Source organism: Dendropsophus ebraccatus, chromosome 8 (genome assembly GCF_027789765.1).
Source record: "Dendropsophus ebraccatus isolate aDenEbr1 chromosome 8, aDenEbr1.pat, whole genome shotgun sequence".
NCBI lineage: Eukaryota > Metazoa > Chordata > Amphibia > Anura > Hylidae > Dendropsophus > Dendropsophus ebraccatus.
This window is the reverse complement of record NC_091461.1, coordinates 8,115,844-8,134,612: the sequence shown is the minus strand read 5'-3', so window position 1 is coordinate 8,134,612 and position 18,769 is coordinate 8,115,844. Positions and strand designations below refer to the sequence as shown.

At 52.6% G+C, this 18,769-nt stretch overlaps 2 protein-coding genes across 4 annotated transcripts in view; one reads left to right on the top strand and one right to left on the bottom strand.

Moving 5' to 3' along the window:
- Nucleotides 1-13,090, bottom strand: part of CCDC186 (coiled-coil domain containing 186) — a 31,380-nt gene extending 18,290 nt beyond the window's left edge. For both annotated transcript variants that reach the window (XM_069979749.1, XM_069979750.1), the window contains exons 1-3: nt 12,986-13,090; nt 4,429-5,043; nt 2,251-2,377 (exon numbers count right to left, since the gene is read on the bottom strand). In XM_069979749.1, the coding sequence (XP_069835850.1) occupies nt 2,251-2,377; nt 4,429-5,024 (723 nt within the window). In that variant the 5' untranslated portion in view covers nt 5,025-5,043; nt 12,986-13,090. The remainder of the gene's footprint in view (nt 1-2,250; nt 2,378-4,428; nt 5,044-12,985) is intronic.
- A 291-nt stretch (nt 13,091-13,381) lies between these two features.
- Nucleotides 13,382-18,769, top strand: part of TDRD1 (tudor domain containing 1) — a 55,549-nt gene continuing 50,161 nt past the window's right edge. For both annotated transcript variants that reach the window (XM_069979747.1, XM_069979740.1), the window contains exon 1: nt 13,382-13,419. The gene's annotated coding sequence lies outside the window, so the exon portion shown is untranslated. The remainder of the gene's footprint in view (nt 13,420-18,769) is intronic.

Here is an 18,769-nt window from a genome sequence, read left to right as displayed (position 1 = left end):
CTGATACATTGTACATAGCTAGTCCTGCTCTCAGCTCTATCCAGTGTAGACAATGCTCTGTGAGCTAAACCCTAGCAGTAGCAGTCTCTCCCCCGTTTGTTACAATGTGTCAGTGAGGACTGTCTCTTATCTGGGGATGAACCGGTCTGATGTCTCTATTTTTAGTCTCCCAGAGAGCTATGTTAATACTATGAATGAGAATCTGCAGATCAGCTGCGGGAGGACGGGTTGTCAGAACCACAGCAGTGGCGGAGTACTCGGGGTACAGTTCTGTACAGATGTGACCTGTGACCTCATTACTACATCACATGATCAGGTGCCAGGAATTCCTATAAAATATCAGGCACATGTTCTTACCCTCAGTCATACTATGTGATGGCGGACTCTCCGAGCAGACGCCACAGCTATAGTGTCACCTTCATGTCAATTAGGTCAGTGGGAAGTGACTTAAGGTGTTATATCACATAGAGGAACGTATAAAATATATAACCTGCACACTGGGTCAATGAAAGGGTTAAACGCCTCTCCTGACCCAAACGTTCACATCACCCTAATATAATAAGTCACCACCCAATTGGCTATTAAAGAAAATGTGAAGATTTGTAGCCAAACAGTAATATCCCTATATCTAAGTGGCAAAGAAACTAAGGCTACAAGTAGTATAAAACCACGAGAGAGCTCACAGCTCGCCGTATTACATCATAACCCTGACTACACATCATACAATAGCGGCTGCAAGACAACAGCTCCCTCCCCAATGATAAATGAGGAATGATCACTGACCGACGCCTGACGTCTAAGCTCAACCTTTACCTATATAACCAAGATGTCACACATCTCTTTCTAACATTACCTTTACAGAGAAGCCTGCAACACAAGATCAACCTGAGGGCAGAGGAAGTGACCATATATAACTACTATAATACAGCCCCCTATATACAGGAATATAACTACTATAATACTGCCCCCTATATACAGGAATATAACTACTACAATACTGCTCCTATATACAGGAATATAACTACTACAATACTGCTCCTATATACAGGGATATAACTACTATAATACTGCTCCTATATACAGGGATATAACTACTATAATACTGCTCCTATATACAAGAATATAATTACTACAATACTGCTCCTATATACAGGAATATAACTACTACAATACTGCTCCTATATACAGGAATATAACTACTACAATACTGCTCCTATATACAGGAATATAACTACTACAATACTGCTCCTATATACAGGAATATAACTACTATAATACTGCTCCTATATACAAGAATATAACTACTACAATACTGCTCCTATATACAGGAATATAACTACTATAATACTGCCCCTATATACAGGGATATAACTACTATAATACTGCTCCTATATACAAGAATATAACTACTATAATACTGCTCCTATACACAAGAATATAACTACTATAATACTGCTCCTATATACAAGAATATAACTACTATAATACTGCTCCTATATACACGAATATAACTACTATAATACTGCTCCTATATACACGAATATAACTACTATAATACTGCTCCTATATACACGAATATAACTACTATCATACTGCCCCCTACATACAGGAATATAACTACTATAATACTGCCCCCTACATACCGGAATATAACTACTGTAATACTGCTCCTATATACAAGAATATAACTACTATAATACTGCTCCTATATACAAGAATATAACTACTATAATACTACTCCTATATACAGGAATATAACTACTATAATACTGTTCCTATATACAGGAATATAACTACTATAATACTGCTCCTATATAGAAGAATATAACTACTATAATACTGCTCCTATATACAGGAATATAACTACTATAATACTGCTCCTATATACAGGAATATAACTACTATAATACTGCTCCTATATACAAGAATATAACTACTATAATACTGCTCCTATATACAGGGATATAACTACTATAATACTGCCCCCTATATACAGGAATATAACTACTATAATACTGCTCCCGGTTGTACATCAGGCAGATGTCAGTAATGGACACAACAGGCTTAGCTCCATTTCCTCAGATGAGGCCATTATATTGGGAAGAGAAGAAACAAGCTCCTGCAGCTGCCCGGCCGCCCAGCTTTCACAGGAGTGCAGGATCAGTCATGTTACAATGCAGCAATCATTCAGGAGAACCCGACACACAACACACAGACCTTTATGTTTATGACCTGATCTGACAGTCCTACCTGCTTGATGGTGTTTAGGTGCTGCAGCTCCGTCTCCCCTCGTTTCTTCAGGTCTTCTCTTAGATGGTCCTTCTCAGAACAGATATCTAATATCAGCTGCTGATGCCTCTTATTCTCCTCTATTAACCTGAAAATAGAAAGAAATTAGGAAATTACTGTACATCATAAACAGCATACGAGCAGTAATATAGCAGTTATATTCCTGTATATAGGAGCAGTATTATAGTATTTATATTCCTGTATATAGGAGCAGTATTATAGTAGTATATCCCTGTATATAGGAGCAGTATTATCGTAGTTATATCCCTGTATATAGGAGCAGTATTATAGTAGTTATATTCCTGTATATAGGAGCAGTATTATAGTAGTTATATTCCTGTATATAGGAGCAGTATTATAGTAGTTATATTCCTGTATATAGGAGCAGTATTATAGTAGTTATATTCCTGTATATAGGAGCAGTATTATAGTAGTTATATTCCTGTATATAGGAGCAGTATTATAGTAGTTATATTCCTGTATATAGGAGCAGTATTATAGTAGTTATATTCCTGTATATAGGAGCAGTATTATAGTAGTTATGCGGTTCAGGGAAGAAACAGAGTGCTGCACCTCACACCTATGGTTGATACTAGTGCCGCTAGGCTAAATAAAAAACACATCAGAATTTTGTGTATGAATTGATCAAGCCATACTGCCCCATGTACCTCGTGCCGGTATCTGATACACACTAAGTCCACACCGTGCCAGTCAGTGGCCACCAACCCCGCAGGCGTGCACAGCCAGGGAACGGGGGCCATGGGACGGCCCTGCGACCCCCATGCCACAGGACCAGACCCAAAAACACCACACCATTCTGTTTGCTGCAGCTATGGTGAGTGTAATTCCTTATCCAGACTTGTGCTGCTTGGGGGCGACCTTCTCCGCCGGCGGTGCTGGCCAGGTTCTGGTGTGGTGTTTTTGGGTCTGGTCCTGTGGCATGGGGGTCGCAGAGCCGTCCCATGGCCCCCGTTCCCTGACTGTGCACGCCTGCGGGGTTGGTGGCCACTGACTGGCACGGTGTGGACTTAGTGTAGGGACCCATGTGTATCAGATACCGGCACGAGGTACATGGGGCAGTATGGCTTGATCAATTCATACACAAAATTCTGATGTGTTTTTTATTTAGCCTAGCGGCACTAGTATCAGCCATAGGTGTGAGGTGCAGCACTCTGTTTCTTCCCTGAACCGCATTATAGTAGTTATATTCCTGTATATAGGAGCAGTATTATAGTAGTTATATTCCTGTATATAGGAGCGGTATTATAGTAGTTATATTCCTGTATATAGGAGCAGTATTATAGTAGTTATATTCCTGTATATAGGAGCAGTATTATAGTAGTTATATCCCTGTATATAGGAGCAGTATTATAGTAGTTATATTCCTGTATATAGGAGCAGTATTATACTAGTTATATTCTTATAGAAAAATGAGGGATTATTACAATACATTCATCCTAGTCAGTGATCTTTCCTGTGGTTCTCTAGGAGACTGGGATAGTGTTTGTAATACACTGGCGGAGTCCAATATTTGCTTTGCATACAGCCAGTCACCATCTCACTGTGTCCGTCACATGTAAATACCGGAGATTTGCATCTTCTCTACCGGCTGGTGACGCAAAACAAGACCGAGGACCAATCCACCATCATCTGGGGACTGGTCCACACAGTGATGTAATATACGTAACACCAGCAGAATAGTGAGTGCAGCTCCGGAGTATAATACAGGATGCAACTCAGGATCAGTACAGGTTCAGTAATGTATGTACACAGTGACCCCACCAGCAGAATAGTGAGTGCAGCTCTGAAGTATAATACAGGATGTAACTCAGGATCAGTACAGGATCAGTAATGTAATGTATGTACACAGTGACCCCACCAGCAGAATAGTGAGTGCAGCTCTGAAGTATAATACAGGATGTAACTCAGGATCAATAATGTAATGTATGTACACAGTGACCTCACCAGCAGAATAGTGAGTGCAGCTCTGGGGTATAATACAGGATCAGTACAGGATCAGTAATGTAATGTATGTACACAGTGACCCCACCAGCAGAATAGTGAGTGCAGCTCTGAAGTATAATACAGGATGTAACTCAGGATCAGTAATGTAATAATGAATGTGATGTGCAGCTTTACCTCTGTATAGTGTTTTCCTGCTGTAGATACTTGTCGTGGACACACTGTTCTAGCATAGTAAGGCTTAGTCCAGCTTTACTCATTCCATTATGTAACTTGTAGTCCACCTGGGAGCTGCTGAGTTCGGCCTCTATCTCATCCAGTAAGGTCTCCTGGGATGACGGGAGGTGAATCATAGATAGAAGATCTTTGGTGCGGATTGTGTCTATGGAGATGTGGGTCTCCAGGTTTTCCTCGGGAACGTCCTTAACATTCAGAGCTCCCTTGTTGGGGGAGATTTCTGGGGTAACAGTTTGGGGTTCACCAGTGTCTGAGGTTTGGGGTGCGGTGGCTACATGTTCTGCAGGATCAGAGGTTTGGGGGGCGGAGGGGTCACTGGTCTCATCGGGCTCCTGTGATGATGGAGGGGTCACCATGTGCAGCTGATCCTGGGTTATCGCTTTACTTTCCTGTGTGATCTCCGGTGGGTCCTGTGTGATCTCCGGTGGGTCCTGTGCTTCTGTTTCATGGTTATATCCTTCACTGCCTTCAGGAGGGGGGAGGTCATCAGTAGCGGGGGGCACGCTGTCCTGAGGATGACCACCAGGGTCCTCCATGACTCTCTATTGTGTATGACTACAAAGGGGGGGGATAAAAAAAACAATTAATAAAACCTTATAAACAAACATTATATATAGAAGCTTCTATAGGACCCAAACCAGAGCAACGGCCAAATTATCTGCCGATTCTATATAGGATGCACAGACCCCATCCCCCACACACACTGACACACATAAGAGACTAGAGTGTCAGCTCCTAGGGTCAGGGATGATGGGAGTGATGGGAGTGATGATACACTGTGTGTGATAGGAGATTAGAGTGTGAGCTCCTGGGGTAAGGGAAGATGGGAGTGATGATACACTGTGTGTGACAGGAGATTAGAGTGTCAGCTCCTGGGGTCGGGGAGGATGATGGGAGTGATGATACACTGTGTGTGATAGGTGATTAGAGTGTCAGCTCCTGGGGTCAGGGAGGATGGGAGTGATGATACACTGTGTGTGACAGGAGATTAGAGTGTCAGCTCCTGGGGTCAGGGATGATGATGGGAGTGATGATACACTGTGTGTGATAGGTGATTAGAGTGTCAGCTCCTGGGGTCAGGGAGGATGGGAGTGATGATACACTGTGTGTGACAGGAGATTAGAGTGTCAGCTCCTGGGGTCAGGGATGATGGGAGTGATGATACATTGTGTGTAATAGGAGATTAAAGTGTCAGCTCCTGGGGTCAGGGGAAGATACATTGTATGTGGGACAGTAAGAACTGATAGATAGATATATATATACACCCCAGATACAATTGCACTGAATACACACAGGGATGGGGGGGGGGGGGCACCAGGTTACTAAGTAGGATTCCCTGGTTGTCATGTAATACACTATTATAACCCTAAAGCTATAGGATAATACAACAATGGGAGACGACCAACCTGCTACTAGAATTTCAAAGTTCCGCACCTCCCCCCCCCCATACAAATCCCTGCAGACCCAGGAATATGGCAATATAGAAAACAGCATCAAAGTACACAAATTTAGTCTAAACCGCGCCGTTTAGAGGGTTTGCGTTTCTTTTTCCAGCCCATCACTACGCACCACATGTATCACACGCGGTTACTGAAGATGAATGCAGAAAAAAGAAAGAAACTGTATGGCTATGAATGTGCACAGGTGTGTGGCGGTGACGTACAGCTCTCCAGCCAATCACACCCTCTGTAGGGAGGTGCACGGCCCGCTGTTTCTAATAGGAATTGTTTGAAGTGAAGCGCACGGCGTCATTAACACTATGAACCATTATGTGTAGGATTCACCGACACAGTCGCCCACTTACACTAAGCCACAACTGCGCTGACACAGGGCGTAAAAAGGGCGAAAAGTCATAAAGAAACTACTGCAACAAGTCACGTAAGAAATGTGGATGGTCTGTGATGGTGTCAGCGCGGCTCCCACAATCCTCTGGATGTGACCGGAAAACAAATCAACGAGATAAGTGAAGTATTTATAGTGTAATAACCTCGTGGTGGGAACGGCGCATGGGTTATTTAAAGGGGTAGTTCACCAAAACATTTTTTATTTCAAATCAACTGGTGCCAGAAAGTTATATAGATTTGTAACTCACTTCTATTAAAAAATCTCCAATCTTCCAGTACTTATCAGCTGCTGTATGTCATGGAGGAAGTGATGTATTCTCTCCAGTGTGACACAGTGCTCTCTGCTGCCACCTCTGTCCATGTCAGGAACTGTCCAGAGCAGGAGAGGTTTTCTATGGGGATTTGCTGCTGCTCTGGACAGTTCCTGACACGGACAGAGGTGGCAGTAGAGAGCACTGTGTCAGACTGGAGGGAATACACCACTTCCTGCAGGACATACAGCAGCTGATAAGTACTGGAAGACAGGAATAGAATTAAATTACAAATCACTGGCACTATCTGGCACCGGTTGCTTTGAAAGAAAAAATCTTTTTGTGAACAACCCCTTTAAGTTAACTGTGTTTAGCTAAGATTGAATAGCTGCCAGTGCTCGGACATGCTCGGCCGCATCGACTGCTGGTGATACACAGTCTGGGTTTGTTCTGAGAGCGGCCAATACATCCGACTTATTCATGACCCCCCAATAACTCTGAGATGTCAGAAACCATCGTCCTGTGAAGCCTTATTACAGGTCAGGTGCAAAGTACAAGCTGCTCCTCAACACGCCAGTCCTCAAGAGACGCCGCAGACTCAAAGTCCAAGACGTACCATATCCATGGCGGCTACAAAGAGACCGAGCCATCTGCTGCAACACTGGAGGGAAACATGGAGGGGCCACTGATCAGGACGCTCAGCATAGGAGAAACATGGAGGGGCCCCGATCAGGACGCTCAGCACAGGAGAAACATGGAGGGACCCCTGATCTGTAACAGAGATCAATACACCAGGCAGGACGCTCAGCATAGGAGAAACATGGAGGGGCCCCGATCAGGACGCTCAGCACAGGAGAAACATCGAGGGGCCCCGATCAGGACACTCAGCATAGGAGAAACATGGAGGGACCCCTGATCTGTAACAGAGATCAATACACCGGGCAGGACGCTCAGCACAGGAGAAACATGGAGGGACCCCTGATCTGTAACAGAGATCAATACACCGGGCAGGACGCTCAGCATAGGAGAAACATGGAGGGGCCCCGATCAGGACGCTCAGCATATGAGAAACATGGAGGGGCCCCGATCAGGACGCTCAGCACAGGAGAAACATGGAGGGGCCCCGATCAGGACGCTCAGCACAGGAGAAACATGGAGGGACCCCTGATCTGTAACAGAGATCAATACACCGGGCAGGACGCTCAGCATAGGAGAAACATGGAGAGGCCCCGATCAGGACGCTCAGCATATGAGAAACATGGAGGGGCCCCGATCAGGACGCTCAGCACAGGAGAAACATGGAGGGGCCCCGATCAGGACGCTCAGCACAGGAGAAACATGGAGGTGCCCCGATCAGGACGCTCAGCAGAGGAGAAACATGGAGGGACCCCTGATCTGTAACAGAGATCAATACACCGGGCAGGACGCTCAGCACAGGAGAAACATGGAGAGGCCCCGATCAGGACGCTCAGCATATGAGAAACATGGAGGGGCCCCGATCAGGACGCTCAGCACAGGAGAAACATGGAGGGGCCCCGATCAGGACGCTCAGCACAGGAGAAACATGGAGGGACCCCTGATCTGTAACAGAGATTAATACACTTGGCAGGACGCTCAGCACAGGAGAAACATGGAGGGACCCCTGATCTGTAACAGAGATCAATACACCGGGCAGGACGCTCAGCATATGAGAAACATGGAGGAGCCCCGATCAGGAAGCTCATCATAGGAGAAACATGAAGGGGCCTCGATCAGGACGCTCAGCACGAGAGAAACATGGAGGGGCCCCTGATCTATAACAGGGATCAATACACCAGGCAGGACGCTCAGCATAGGGGAAACATGGAGGGGCCCCTGATCTATAACAGGGGCCACATAGAACTTAACATGCCCAGCACTGGCCTCAGATCTGAAATCTGCTTATTCCAGACATCATTGTGATACACTGTAGTGACCGTCCATTGGCAACCAGCAGAGCCGGTTATTCACATTCTGTAATTTAATGCTCCAGATTGACCCAGTAATATGTATAACAGAGTCGCGGAGCATTACCCATATAATATGTATAGTCGCGGAGCATTACCCATATAATATGTATAGTGGCGGAGCATTACCCATATAATATGTATAGTGGCGGAGCATTACCCATATAATATGTATAGTGGCGGAGCATTACCCATATAATATGTATAGTGGCGGAGCATTACCCAGAACTATTCATGTATTCTATATACACAGCAGGAGCATCTCCCCTGCTGCATTTTGGGATCTCTCATTAACCTCAGCGAGGGTCCAAACACTGAGACACCTACCTGTCACAAGAACATGGGGGTCTCCTGTGCCCGCTGTATAAAGTGATAGACATATGTGCTGCTGCTCCACTCCCACATATTACCTGAACACATGGAGTCCTCTACAGAGAGAGCCGTGCTGGCTGATAGAGAGGGGTCCTGCCTGGGGCCCCCAACCTATGGGGTCTCTATAGTATAATAGGTGGGGAGACTCACGCTGGACCTATGAGCCAGGCTGGACTATCCCTGTGTGTGAATGGCGACTATTCGGAGCCCTCCTTGTGTTACACGTCTGGCCGCAGCTTCTCCCAGTAGCACCAGCTGTATGCTGGAAGAACCAGAAGGGGCACCTAATAACCACCTGCCTGACCTTTCACCTGTCCTGACCCCACCTGCAGAGATGCCCATCCTGTAAGGGTATGTGCACGGATCACCTGCCGCAGATTCCACAGCTGGCCCCCGCTGGCGGATGCTTGAATCTCCACTGGTCCCACAGGCTTCATTCAATGGTTTGACAGATTAAGCCATCCGTCCGAAGCATGAACCCGCTCATCTGGCAAACCATAGAATGAAGCCTATGGGACCACGTTGTCCCTGATCCGCAGGAGAAGCTTCCACATTGCGCCTGATCCGCAGGAGAAGCCTCCACATTGCGCCTGATCCGCAGGAGAAGCCTCCACATTGCGCCTGATCCGCAGGAGAAGCCTCCACATTGCGCCTGATCCGCAGGAGAAGCCTCCACATTGCGCCTGATCCGCAGGAGAAGCCTCCACATTGCGCCTGATCCGCAGGAGAAGCCTCCACATTGCGCCTGATCCGCAGGAGAAGCCTCCACATTGCGCCTGATCCGCAGGAGAAGCCTCCACATTGCGCCTGATCCGCAGGAGAAGCCTCCACATTGCGCCTGATCCGCAGGAGAAGCCTCCACATTGCGCCTGATCCGCAGGAGAAGCTTCCATACAAGCCACATGCCATATGTACCCGCTGAGATCAGCACTCTCATCCTCCACATCACAAGGATCCTGATGTACTGTAGCACCAGGATAGTAGAGATGAGCGCAACAGGAGCGTCCTGGAAAACAGGGATACAAGTACAGGCTTATACTGCGGCATCTATGTTTTCCAGGCATCCACCTTCTTCAGCCGCCGGTTGTGATCACCTCTAGCGGATACATCTCACCAGAGCTGCACTCATTATACTGCAGCTGACGTCTCCCTTCACTGTGGAGCCTTCATCCTGCGATAAGACTGTCAGCTCATGTGTCCTGCTGGCTCCCAGAATGCACTTTGCCCAGAGCGAGGGGGGGGGGGGGTGTGGAGGTTGAGGGGACCCCCATCCTGAGAGACCAGGAAATATTTCCCAGTGATGATAGATGATGTAGGAGGCCGTACAGAGCGGGGGCCGGGCGGAGGTCTCACTGCACCTGACACCGGGGAGCACCAGAATGCAGAGATGAGGAGGAGGATGTGGATGGCCGCTCCCCGCCAGTGTGCACAAGGTAGAAGAAACACTGATGGCCCCCAAATAACCTGCGTAACAGACATCAAATCTCCCCCATACAGCAACAGATGACCCCCCCCCCCCCATACCCCAATACAGTGACAGGTGACCCCTCATCTCCCCCATACAGTGACAGGTGACCCCTCATCTCCCCCATACAGCGACAGGTGACCCCCCCCCCCATACAGTGACAGGTGACCCCTCATCTCCCCCATAGAGCGACAGGTGACCCACCCCCCCTACCACACAGTGACAGGTGACCCCCCCCCCCACCATACAGTGATAGGTGACCCCTCATACTCCAATACAGTCACAGATAACCGCTCATCCCCTCCATACAGTGACAGGTGACCCCCTCATCTCCCCAATACAGTGACAGGTGACCCCCTCATCTCCCCCATACAGTGACAGGTGACCCCTCATCTCCCCCATACAGTGACAGGTGACCCTTCATCTCCCCCATACAGTGACAGGTGCCCCTCATATCCCCCCCCCATACAGTGACAGGTGACCCCTCATCTCCCCCATACAGTGACAGGTGACCCCTCATCTCACCCATACAGTGACAGGTGACTCCTCATCTCCCCCATAGTGACAGGTGACCCCTCATCTCCCCCATACAGTGACAGGTGCCCCTCATATCCCCCCCATACAGTGACAGATGACCCCTCATCTCCCCCATAGTGACAGGTGACCCCTCATCTCCCCCATACAGTGACAGGTGACCCCTCATCTCCCCCATACAGTGACAGGTGACCCAGTCTCCCCCATACAGTGACAGGTGACCCCCTCATCTCCCCCATACAGTGACAGGTGACCCTTCATCTCCCCCATACAGTGACAGGTGACCCCCTCATCTCCCCCATACAGTGACAGGTGACCCCCTCATCTCCCCCATACAGTGACAGGTGACCCCCTCATCTCCCCCATACAGTGACAGGTGACCACCCCCCCATAGAGCGACAGGTGACCCCTCATCTCCCCCCATACAGTGACAGGTGACCCTTCATCTCCCCCATACAGTGACAGGTGACCCAGTCTCCCCCATACAGTGACAGGTGACCCCCTCATCTCCCCCATACAGTGACAGGTGACCCAGTCTCCCCCATACAGTGACAGGTGACCCCCTCATCTCCCCCATACAGTGACAGGTGACCCAGTCTCCCCCATACAGTGACAGGTGACCCCTCATCTCCCCCATACAGTGACAGGTGACCCCTCATCTCCCCCATACAGTGACAGGTGACCCCTCATCTCACCCATACAGTGACAGGTGACCCCTCATCTCCCCCATACAGTGACAGGTGACCCCTCATCTCCCCCATACAGTGACAGGTGACCCAGTCTCCCCCATACAGTGACAGGTGACCCCTCATTTCCCCCATACAGTGACAGGTGACCCCTCATCTCCCCCATACAGTGACAGGTGACCCCCTCATCTCCCCCATACAGCGACAGGTGACCCCCCCCCCCCCCCCATACAGTGACAGGTGACCCCTCATCTCCCCCATAGAGCGACAGGTGACCCCTCATCTCCCCCATACAGTGACAGGTGACCCCTCATCTCCCCCATACAGTGACAGGTGACCCCTCATCTCCCCCATACAGTGACAGGTGACCCCTCATCTCCCCCATACAGTGACAGGTGACCCCTCATCTCCCCCATACAGTGACAGGTGACCCCTCATCTCCCCCATACAGTGACAGGTGACCCCTCATCTCCCCCATACAGTGACAGGTGACCCCTCATCTCCCCCATACAGTGACAGGTGACCCCTCATCTCCCCCATACAGTGACAGGTGACCCCTCTCCCCCGTACAGTGACAGGTGACCCCTCATCTCCCCCATACAGTGACAGGTGACCCCTCATCTCCCCCATACAGTGACAGGTGACCCCTCATCTCCCCCATACAGTGACAGGTGACCCCTCATCTCCCCCATACAGTGACAGGTGACCCCTCATCTCCCCCATACAGTGACAGGTGACCCCTCATCTCCCCCATACAGTGACAGGTGACCCCTCATCTCCCCCATACAGTGACAGGTGACCCCTCATCTCCCCCATACAGCGACAGGTGACCCCTCATCTCCCCCATACAGTGACAGGTGACCCCTCATCTCCCCCATACAGTGACAGGTGACCCCTCATCTCCCCCATACAGTGACAGGTGACCCCTCATCTCCCCCATACAGTGACAGGTGACCCCCTCATCTCCCCCATACAGTGACAGGTGACCCCTCATCTCCCCCATACAGTGACAGGTGACCCCTCATCTCCCCCATACAGTGACAGGTGACCCCTCATCTCCCCCATACAGTGACAGGTGACCCCTCATCTCCCCCATACAGTGACAGGTGACCCCTCATCTCCCCCATACAGTGACAGGTGACCCAGTCTCCCCCATACAGTGACAGGTGACCCAGTCTCCCCCATACAGTGACAGGTGACCCCTCTCCCCCGTACAGCCTGTAGCGCCCCCTGTATGACAGCAGCTGACACCACAGCCTCCTCCCTCACACACAGGATACATGTACAGGCAGATACACACACAGATAATAACGTCCATTGTGTCCCCCCTCCCCCGTACACCCCGCACAGCGCCGCTCACCCGCCGGGCCCAGGAGCCGGGTCTGTCCTCAGTGCACAGCCATCCTCAGCTTCTCTCACTGACACATCAACAAAGATGGCCGCCGTGCCGTCAGTCCTGCAGCCGCTGCCACCAATCAGCGCAGCGCTTCTGGCTGACGTCAGAGCGCACCTCCGGTAACACTGCAAGGTGACTGATGATGGGCGGAGCCAAGCGCTATCACTAAGTGGGGGCGGAGCCGGCAAGCTATTAGTCTAATAGGGAGGGGCTATTAGGAGATGAGAAGGGGGCGTGGCCTTATTCATGAGGGGGTGTGACGAAACTGTACCCATGGGCGCGGTCTGCAGAGCTCGGGGTGGGGCGTCTCTCACAATGTTTTTTGGAGAGGTGTGGTGGGTGGGGCTGTATGTGACGTCAGTATACCATGTGATCCCCGAAACTGCCGGCGGGAGAGAGTAAGCGGCGCTTGTGGACAGTCACATCGTCTATACACTGTATCCTATGGGGAGGCGGAGGGAGCTCTGTGAGGAGCCGTTCACACTCCTCGGCGAATATGATGCGTTTTATGTTTGTTTTAATACTCTGTGGCAGAAGTTGGGGTTTCTATTGCGGCTTTGCTGGTAATTGTTGTCCAGTCCTCGCTGTAGGGTCGTGTTCACACATGATGGAGTTGCCGCAGCGTGTGAACGTGCCCAGGTGTACACAAGAGCCCTCCCTACAGCTTTACACTGTCCAGGAGACACATGGCCGCTGTATTACAGCAGCGCCCCCCTGACCTCATGGCGGGTGCGGGTATTGCAGCTTAGTTCTATTGATCCTTATTATCGGCTGTAGTTCTATAAGATTGGAGCCCGGGTCTCCCTGGTGGGACCCCCACCCACCCATCACAGCCCATGTGCCCCTCCTCTCCGGGGGTCTCCATTGTAGTCTCTGCCCCCAGCGCTCAGCTGGTTCTCTGCTATTCTGGAGGGGTCTGTGGATTTCCTGACCATTGGGTTTGCTGGGGGCAGTATGAGGGGTTTAATGTTGCTGCTGAGTTGTGATGGACAGGATAGTGTGACGGAATATAATGTGGATCCCGATCTATGCTCAGCTCACCTTTCTCTACTGCCTGCAGACTGCCTGCTGGTGCTCTCCCTGCCTCCCTTCTGCCTGCCTGCTGGTGCTCTCCCTGCCTCCCTTCTGCCTGCCTGCTGGTGCTCTCCCTGCCTCCCTTCTGCCTTCCTGCTGGTGCTCTCCCTGCCTCCCTTCTGCCTTCCTGCTGGTGCTCTCCCTGCCTCCCTTCTGCCTGCCTGCTGGTGCTCTCCCTGTCTCCCTTCAGCCTGCCTGCTGGTGCTCTCCCTGCCTCCCTTCTGCCTGTAGCCTGCCTGCTGATGCTCTCCCTGCCTCCCTACTGCCTGTAGCCTGCCTGCTGGTGCTCCTTCTGCCTGTAGCCTGCCTGCTGGTGCTCTCCCTGCCTCCCTTCTGCCTTCCTGCTGGTGCTCTCCCTGCCTCCCTTCTGCCTGCCTGCTGGTGCTCTCCCTGCCTCCCTTCTGCCTTCCTGCTGGTGCTCTCCCTGCCTCCCTTCTGCCTGCCTGCTGGTGCTCTCCCTGCCTCCCTTCTGCCTGCCTGCTGGTGCTCTCCCTGTCTCCCTTCAGCCTGCCTGCTGGTGCTCTCCCTGCCTCCCTTCTGCCTGTAGCCTGCCTGCTGGTGCTCTCCCTGCCTCCTTTCTGCCTGTAGCCTGCCTGCTGGTGCTCTCCCTGCCTCCTTTCTGCCTGTAGCCTGGCTGCTGGTGCTCTCCCTGCCTCCCTTCTGCCTGTAGCCTGCCTGCTGGTGCTCTCCCTGCCTCCCTTCTGCCTGTAGTCCCCCTGCTGGTGCTCTCCCTGCCTCCCTTCTGCCTGTAGTCCCCCTGCTGGTGCTCTCCCTGTCTCCCTTCAGCCTGCCTTCTGGTGCTCTCCCTGCCTCCCTTCTGCCTGCCTGCTGGTGCTCTCCCTGCCTCCCTTCTGCCTGTAGCCTGCCTGCTGGTGCTCCTTCTGCCTGTAGCCTGCCTGCTGGTGCTCTCCCTGCCTCCCTTCTGCCTTCCTGCTGGTGCTCTCCCTGCCTCCCTTCTGCCTGCCTGCTGGTGCTCTCCCTGCCTCCCTTCTGCCTTCCTGCTGGTGCTCTCCCTGCCTCCCTTCTGCCTTCCTGCTGGTGCTCTCCCTGCCTCCCTTCTGCCTGCCTGCTGGTGCTCTCCCTGTCTCCCTTCAGCCTGCCTGCTGGTGCTCTCCCTGCCTCCCTTCTGCCTGTAGCCTGCCTGCTGGTGCTCTCCCTGCCTCCTTTCTGCCTGTAGCCTGCCTGCTGGTGCTCTCCCTGCCTCCTTTCTGCCTGTAGCCTGGCTGCTGGTGCTCTCCCTGCCTCCCTTCTGCCTGTAGCCTGCCTGCTGGTGCTCTCCCTGCCTCCCTTCTGCCTGTAGTCCCCCTGCTGGTGCTCTCCCTGCCTCCCTTCTGCCTGTAGTCCCCCTGCTGGTGCTCTCCCTGTCTCCCTTCAGCCTGCCTTCTGGTGCTCTCCCTGCCTCCCTTCTGCCTGCCTGCTGGTGCTCTCCCTGCCTCCCTTCTGCCTGTAGCCTGCCTGCTGGTGCTCTCCCTGCCTCCCTTCTGCCTGTAGTCCCCCTGCTGGTGCTCTCCCTGCCTCCCTTCTGCCTGTAGTCCCCCTGCTGGTGCTCTCCCTGCCTCCCTTCTGCCTGCCTGCTGGTGCTCTCCCTGCCTCCCTTCTGCCTGCCTGATGGTGCTCTCTCTGCCTCCTTTCTGCCTGTAGCCTGCCTGCTGGTGCTCCTTCTGCCTCCCTTCTGCCTGTAACCTGCCTGCTGGTGCTCTCTCTGCTTCCCTTCTGCCTGTGGCTTGCCTGCTGGTGCTCCTTCTGCCTGTAGCCTGCCTGCTGATGCTCTCCCTGCCTCCCTTCTGCCTGTAGCCTGCCTGCTGATGCTCTCCCTGCCTCCCTTCTGCCTGTAGCCTGCCTGCTGATGCTCTCCCTGCCTCCCTTCTGCCTGTAGCTTGCCTGCTGATACTCTTCCTGCCTCCCTTCTGCCTGTAGCCTGCCTGCTGATGCTCTCCCTGCCTCCCTTCTGCCTGTAGCTTGCCTGCTGATACTCTTCCTGCCTCCCTTCTGCCTGTAGCCCCCCTGCTGGTGCTCCTTCTGCCTCCCTTCTGCCTGTAACCTGCCTGCTGGTGCTCTCCCTGCCTCTCTTCTGCCTGTAACTTGCCTGCTGGTGCTCCTTCTGCCTGTAGCCTGCCTGCTTGTGCTCCTTCTGCCTCCCTTCTGCCTGTAGCCTGCCTGCTGATGCTCTCCCTGCCTCCCTTCTGCCTGTAGCCTTCCTGCTGGTGCTCTCTGCTTCCCTTCTGCCTGTAGCCTGCCTGCTGATGCTCTCCCTGCCTCCCTTCTGCCTGCCTGCTGGTGCTCTCCCTGCCTCCCTTCTGCCTGTATCCTGCCTGCTGGTGCTCTCCCTGCCTCCCTTCTGCCTGTAGTCCCCCTGCTGGTGCTCTCCCTGCCTCCCTTCTGCCTGTAGCCCCCCTGCTGGTGCTCTCCCTGCCTCCCTTCTGCCTGCCTGCTGGTGCTCTCCCTGCCTCCCTTCTGCCTGCCTGCTGGTGCTCTCCCTGCATCCCTTCTGCCTGTAGCCCCCCTGCTGGTGCTCTCCCTGCCTCCCTTCTGCCTGTAGCCCCCTTGCTTGTGCTCCTCCTGCTTCCCTTCTGCCTGTAGCCTGCCTGCTGATGCTCTCCCTGCCTCCCTTCTGCCTGTAGCCTGCCTGCTGATGCTCTCCCTGCCTCCCTTCTGCCTGTAGCCTGCCTGCTGGTGCTCCCTCTGCCTCCCTTCTGCCTGAAGCCTGCCTGCTGATGCTCCTTCTGCCTATAGTCTGCCTGCTGATGCTCTCCCTGCCTCCCTTCTGCCTGTAGCCTGCCTGCTGATGCTCTCCCTGCCTCCCTTCTGCCTGTAGCCTGGCTGCTGATGCTCTCCCTGCCTCCCTTCTGCCTGTAGCCTGCCTGCTGGTGCTCCTTCTGCTTCCCTTCTGCCTGTAGCCTGCCTGCTGATGCTCTCCCTGCCTCCCTTCTGCCTGTAGCCTTCCTGCTGGTGCTCTCTGCTTCCCTTCTGCCTGTAGCCTGCTTGCTGATGCTCTCCCTGCCTCCCTTCTGCCTGCCTGCTGGTGCTCTCCCTGCCTCCCTTTTGCCTGTATCCTGCCTGCTGGTGCTCTCCCTGCCTCCCTTCTGCCTGTAGCCTGCCTGCTGGTGCTCTCCCTGCCTCCCTTCTGCCTGTAGCCCCCCTGCTGGTGCTCTCCCTGCCTCCCTTCTGCCTGCCTGCTGGTGCTCTCCCTGCCTCCCTTCTTCCTGCCTGCTGGTGCTCTCCCTGCCTCCCTTCTTCCTGCCTGCTGATGCTCCCTCTGCCTCCCTTCTGCCTGTAGCCCCCCTGCTGATGCTCCCTCTGCCTCCCTTCTGCCTGAAGCCTGCCTGCTGATGCTCCCTCTGCCTCCCTTCTGCCTGTAGCCTGCCTGCTGGTGCTCTCCCTGCCTCTCTTCTGCCTGTAGCCTGCCTGCTGGTGCTCCTTCTGCCTGTAGCCTGCCTGCTTGTGCTCCTTCTGCCTCCCTTCTGCCTGTAGCTTGCCTGCTGATGCTCTCCCTGCCTCCCTTCTGCCTGTAGCCTTCCTGCTGGTGCTCTCTGCTTCCCTTCTGCCTGTAGCCTGCCTGCTGATGCTCTCCCTGCCTCCCTTCTGCCTGCCTGCTGGTGCTCTCCCTGCCTCCCTTCTGCCTGTAGTCCCCCTGCTGGTGCTCTCCCTGCCTCCCTTCTGCCTGTAGCCCCCCTGCTGGTGCTCTCCCTGCTTCCCCTTCTGCCTGTAGCCCCCCTGCTGGTGCTCTCCCTGCCTCCCTTCCTTCTGCCTGCCTGCTGGTGCTCTCCCTGCCTCCCTTCTGCCTGCCTGCTGGTGCTCTCTCTGCTTCCCTTCGGCATGTAGCCTGCCTGCTGGTGCTCTCCCTGCCTCCCTTCTGCCTGTAGCCTGCCTGCTGGTGCTTCTTCTGCCTGTAGCCTGCCTGCTTGTGCTCCTTCTGCCTCCCTTCTGCCTGTAGCCTGCCTGCTGATGCTCTCCCTGCCTCCCTTCTGCCTATAGCCTGCTGGTGCTCTCCCTGCCTCCTTTCTGCCTGTAGCCCCCCTGCTGGTGCTCTCCCTGCCTCCTTTCTGCCTGTAGCCTGCCTGCTGGTGCTCTCCCTGCCTCCCTTCTGCCTGTAGCCTGCCTGCTGGGGCTCATCCTGCTCTCTTCACTTCCCATAGCCTGCCTGCTGGTGTTCTTCCTGCCTCCTCCACTTGCTTACTTGCCCTTGAGCAGTACTGAGGTATTCTATCCTGTGTGACCTGTGCATGATCTCTCGCCTCTGCCACTGTCTGTGTGGTATCCCACCACGGTTGTTGCTAGTCTGTACACCCCTTGCAAAAGCCTGTTCTCAAGGTTCAGTGGTAATGAAGTTATGCCTAAGTCTTGCCACGAGATGTCACTAGTATATATATCTGTACTTGTATATTGCACTGCTGTAGTGAGCCAGGGGTTATGTTTATTTGTGATTTGTGCAGCAATGGGAGCTCTTCCTTTTCTCCACCTATATCCTCTTCTTTTTCTACACTTTCTTCTCCATCACTCACAGGAGCTATTACATACCCTGTAGGAAGTTGTCTCATGGGAAGAGGAAGTGCAGAGACACCTGCAGTCTAGTCTGGAGTGTGGTAGTGGACAGACACACATGGGAAACACAGAGACTCCTTTATTTCAAGCAACACTTATTCCAACTATGCAGTGATAAACCACTTGAGAGGA